This window comes from Chrysochloris asiatica, unplaced genomic scaffold (genome assembly GCF_000296735.1).
Source record: "Chrysochloris asiatica unplaced genomic scaffold, ChrAsi1.0 scaffold00071, whole genome shotgun sequence".
In the NCBI taxonomy this organism is placed as follows: Eukaryota; Metazoa; Chordata; class Mammalia; order Afrosoricida; family Chrysochloridae; genus Chrysochloris; species Chrysochloris asiatica.
Window position 1 is genome coordinate 6,367,981 of NW_006408589.1, and position 5,419 is coordinate 6,373,399.

General features: G+C 46.9%; 1 protein-coding gene across 1 annotated transcript in view; it reads left to right on the forward strand.

The window, feature by feature from the left end:
* STK10 (serine/threonine kinase 10) overlaps nt 1-1,572 on the forward strand; it is a 205,567-nt gene extending 203,995 nt beyond the window's left edge. Inside the window, exon 19 of the mRNA XM_006864812.1 lies at nt 1,432-1,572. Coding sequence (XP_006864874.1) covers nt 1,432-1,572 — 141 coding nt within the window. The remainder of the gene's footprint in view (nt 1-1,431) is intronic.
* The last annotated feature ends 3,847 nt before the right edge of the window (nt 1,573-5,419 follow it).

Below are 5,419 nucleotides of genomic sequence, written 5' to 3' on the forward strand. Positions count from 1 at the left end.
ACAGATGGGATACTACTCAGAGGCACATCTATTTTGAAAAGAAAAAACAACTCCTGGGTGATTCTTTAGGACTAGGGTGCCCTGGTTAGGAATTACTTTGTGCCTCTGATGTCTAGAACCCACTTGCTATTAATGTTCTCTTCATTTTCTTGCTCTGGGGTTTTCTTATCCATTTGACTGTTGTCCTGTCATTTGGATGGCACAAATGGTTTCACTTGGCAATGAACCAAAAAGTTGTCAGTCTGGACCCACCCAGTGGCACTGTGGAAGAAAGACCTGGTGATCTGTTTCTGTTACGATTACAGCCAAGAATTCCTCACAGCAAGGATCATTTCCAGCCCCCCCATACACAGAGTAGACAGCATGGGCAACTTGGACATTGGCTACCCAAAATGGAGGGGCTACAAAGGAAAGAAGTGACTGGCTTACAAGCTTTCAAGAGGGAACCTAGATCCAGAGGGTGTGAAGGAAGATAGAATCTCCACTGAGTAGTATCCAATCTGTCTAGGCGGGGCTGATGAAATGAAATACAGATGGGTCTCGTGATACAATAGTGAATAATTGTTATCAGGTCTGACTGTGAGGGTTGGAAATGTAAAGGTAGACGTTTTGAAGCAAAGAGGGGAGTGATTAACTTTGCAGTCAGGAGCAGAGGTCCCTGGGACCATCAATGGAGAAGACCAGAGAGCGGGACCCTACCCAGAGAAGCAGTGATGCCTGAGATGGAGGCAGAGACAATGACATGGAGAGGTGGAGTCACTGGGGACTTTAGACACAGAGAGGGAGAGGGGCTGTGTGCTGACGATGGGGGGGAGGGGAGGCAGGATTGTAGGTTATACCCTTTGGTTGGTTGATAATGCATAGAGGGGATTGTAACCATGGCAATGAAACGATATACGATAGGATGAATGTAAAACTAATGTTCTCCCTTGTAAACTACCACATAATTCACAATAAAACATTAAAAAAAAAAAGAAAAAGATTACAGCCAAGAAAACCCTACTCTGTATCACGTGAGGTCACCCATAATTGGAATTGACTCAATGCTAGTGAGTTTTGATTTTTTTGGTTTTTTAATGGCTTGAGAGAGAAATCTCTAGAGACAGCCACATAGGTGTAGGGCCCAGTGGTTCCAAGCCCTACACCTTTTCATTTGCCTCTGTCATATATGTATGGTCCAAGTGAGTACCCCTCTTGGTATTACTAGATGGCATCAATAGGATTGTCCAAAACCCTGCCCATTAGGGAAACATGACTGTCTCTGCATGTGAACTAATAAAGTTCACACAGAAAGGGTGAGATGTGAGTGTACAACTGGGGAGCACTGGGTTACACCCAGCTTTCCCTCACTGTGACCCAGTGGAATTTCAGGACCGGATTGTGCCCTGTAGGATCATAGACCATGCTTCATCTGTCCTCTCTCTCTCCTAGGCTCTGGAAGAAGATCTGAACCAGAAGAAAAGGGAACAGGAGATGTTCTTCAAATTGAGTGAGGAAGCAGAGTGTCTGAGCCCTCCCACCCCAAGCAAGGCCACCAAGTTCTTCCCTTACAGCTCTGCGGATGCTTCTTAAGGACCACCTGGGATGGTGGCCGACAGATGGCTGGGCCTCTGGGACCCTCCCATTCTCTGTGAACAAGTAACTCAGGACCCACCTTCCTCTTGCTTCTGTGCCAGCTCAAATCCAGCCTCTTGTCCTGTGGTGCCCAGCTGTGCCCAACAGACCTGCCCCAGTGTCCCTCATGTTCATATGCTCATGAAGGGGGACGTCTCATTCTATGAGGCCTGACCCCAGTGCCTGTTGTTGGGTTCAGGAGGAGTGGGTGTTTTGTGGCCTCAAGGCCCCTCCTGTTTGCCAAAACCCCTGATTCACTGAAGTCATCATGGCTCAACCATGTTTTAATCCTAGCTGGTTTTCAGCCTTAAGCTGCAGAGTGTCAGACAAGACTCTTGGCCTCCAGCAACCATTTCAGTTCCTGCAGCCAGCTGCTTGGATTTTCCCTCATCCCTCCAGTTCCCCTGGTTTGCTTTCCACTTGAGCAGAAACCATGTCTGCAGCCAGGGCAGGAGAATGAGGCCCAAGATGTTTGCTCTGCTTATCTCAGGCATCTTGTGTCCCCCACTAAATGCACACACACACACAACTTGGCCCCTGGCACGAACCAGCCCTGCCTCCATCCTGGGCCTCTTATGTGCAGATGGTTGGGAAATGTTTGCTGCCTGAGCCTGTGCTACTGACTGTATTGGGTGGAGCAGTTGGTATGGAGGGTGGTGGGCACCAGAGGAGGCGCCAGCTGCACTCATTTATGTTCCCACCCGATCCTCTATTCAGGGATAAATTCCACACCATGAGAGACGTTTGCAGTACAGCTAGCTGCTGGCTCACACTTGCCCACCTGTCTACAGGGGATTCAGGAAAGCTGTTTCCCTTTGCCCTGTGCCCCTCCTTACAGCCTTACATTTCAGACTGAGACTGGCCATTACTTGAATTTCTTTTCAGGGAAAAGAAAAAAAAGCATCAGAGAAAAGCTTCATGCTCCATTCCCCCAGGAACGTAAGTGGCAGAAGTAAAGGTTCTGTATCTCAGGTGGAATCCTGGGTCTTCAGAGCACTCAGTTAGCCCCGACAGATTCTGATCTGCCACCCAATAAAAGGAACTGCTCAAACCAGAATTTGGTTTACTTAACAAAGAAAACCTTTTTCCACTTTGGTTTCTAATTGTCCATTGAACCAAATCTATAAAATGGATGGCTTTTTTCAGGAAGATACCTGCTTTAAAACAACACATATGAAAGTGATGATCATCTTGAGTTCGGGTGCTATTTTGTTGGTGATAGAGTGATTGAAACACCCCAAGAGGACTGTCTCCTCCATTCCTAAACATTAAGGGCAATTCTTTCTAAAGCAATTCTCAGGAAGTTTTCTCAGCACTGGTTGTAACTGGATCCTTGAGAAGCAAGGAAAAGGCAGTTTGGGGGTTTGGGGCTCCTAAGTCTTCAATAAGCAATACCAATGCTCTCAGGAGCCATGGTGTGATGTTGTAGGATAAGCACTCGACCATAAAGTGGGTTTGAGCCACAAGGTCAGTGGTTCAAACTCACCAGCCACTCCTAGGAAACCCTATACAGGCCCGCTATGAGTCAGGACTGACTCGATGGCACTTAACAAGAGCAATGCCCTCAGGAGTACAGGGGAGGAGAGTGGGTCTCCCAGATTAATGAGCTTAACCTGCTTCAGTATTTGATCCCAATGGGACATTTCTCAAGTCTCACACAAATGGGACAAGTTAAACAACAGCCCTCTTTTGTTCTCTTTGGTGCACAGATGCTGGAAAAGCATGACCCAGTAGCAGTGTAACTACAGAGCCTAAACCAGTTCCACCAAGCAGTGCTGATCTGGGCCTTGTCTCCAATATTTCCTTTCGCAGTCTTGTGTGGAATAGCAGGTGGAATAGCAGCAGGTTTGTGGGGCAGGCAAGTCAGTCATCACTCCTTCCTGTCTTTAACTTGTCATTCCCACAAAATCCCCTTTCAGGAGTTGCCCCTTCCCTGCTCAGGGCCCAAGGCCCTAATAGCTCCCTCCCCTGAGCTTTCTGGATGGGGTCTACTCTGCTGCCCGCACCTCACCACTGAGCCAATGTGCAATGCCCCCCTGCTGCGAAGGCCCACGCAGTATTCCTCGTGCCCAGTGCTAACGTTTTCTCTGTAAGGGACAGGCAGAACTGGGACTCATTTATGGTCCATTTTTAGCAGAGTAAATATAACTAACTTATATTTTCCCTTTATGAAGGACAGAAGTTATTTTTATGTAGTTTCCAAACTTTGTAAAATGTGCTCCACACAAAGTTAACTGCAAGAATGTATATATGCTTCTAATAAAATAACAAGGCTAGAACATTTTTTGTTTTGCATTTCCGGGTGTTCTTTGGGTAGTTGGAGTGGGAAATGCTGAGCAGGTGGATCCACACTTGCCTAGTAAGAAACTGTTGGCTATCTTCTAAGGACACTTCTGTCTCCCTCCCAGGTCATAGAGCAGGGCAGTGCCTGGGGTTTCTATTCTGAAAGCAGTTATGCTGGGTGAGCATCTTAGTTCAAGGGGTGGTTTTAACAAACACATTGATTCTCTCACAGTTGAATCTGAATTCAGAACAGTGGATCTGGGGAAAGCTCCTTGTCTCCTTCCAGCATCTGCAGGCCCAGCGTTCCTTGGAGCTCTCCATGTGTCTTGATATTAATCCTTCCCTGGATCTCGGAGCTTCACAGTGCAGGGAGCCCAGGTCCAAAGGATCCACTCCATTTCCACCTCTTCTTTCTTAGGTCTGATAGGTCCCTCTGAGCTCTGGTTCTCTCTCATTTTATCTCTTGTAAGATAAAAGGTATTGCATGCCACACCCCTAGGAATCTCCTGTACATCAGATCAGGGTTGTATGGCATTAAAGGTGATGTATCCTATCCTTTAGAAGGATATCATGTTTGGTAAGGTGGAGGGTCAGAGAAAAAAAGGAAGACCCCCCAGCGAGATGGATTGGCAAAGTGGCAGCATCAATGATCTCAAGCATGGCAACAATTGTGAGGTTGACCCAGGACTGGGCAATTGTTTCATTCTGTTGTGCGTAAGGTAGCTATGAGTCGGAACTGACTCGATGGCACCTAACAACAACAACAATCCTATTCTTAGGAGTCCTGGTGTGGCATTGTGGGTTAATGCGCTGAATTGCAAGGTCTGTTTGAACCACAAGGTTGGCGGTTCAAGTTCACCCACCACTCCTCAATAACCCTATTATACAGGGTCACTATGACTCAGAATCAACTCCATGGCACTTAACAATAATCCCATCCTTGGAGTCCTGGTGTGGCACTGTAGGATAAGCACTGAACTCTTAACCACAAGCTTGGCTGTTTAAACCCACCAGCAACTCTTTGGAAACCCTATACAGGATTGCTATGAGTTGCAACTGACTCGACGGCACTTAACTCCGTCCTTAATCCTTTCATTGGTTTATCACATCAAAACACATCATGGGAGTCAGTGACACAGCCACAGAGGACTAGAGTGGAAAGTGAAGCATCCAGCTGGTAAGAAGATAGGGCTTCTGCACAAGAACATCCACACTTGCAGATAATACCCACTTATCCTGGCTCCAATGACTGGATGATCAGAGCTCAACCAGAAGAAGAAAGAAGAGGAAAAAAAGTGTAATCTGATACAATTTGATGAACTTGACCTACACCTATGGAAGCAGTAGCTCAAAAGAGGGAACAAATCCTTACAACAAGAATCATTCCCACCGCCTCCACACATAGAGTAGACAGGGATGGGCAACTTGGACATTGACTACCCAAAATGGGGGAGGGGGAAGCCTACAAAGGCAAGAAGTGACTGGCTTACAAGCTCTCAAGAGGGAACCTAGATCCAAAGGG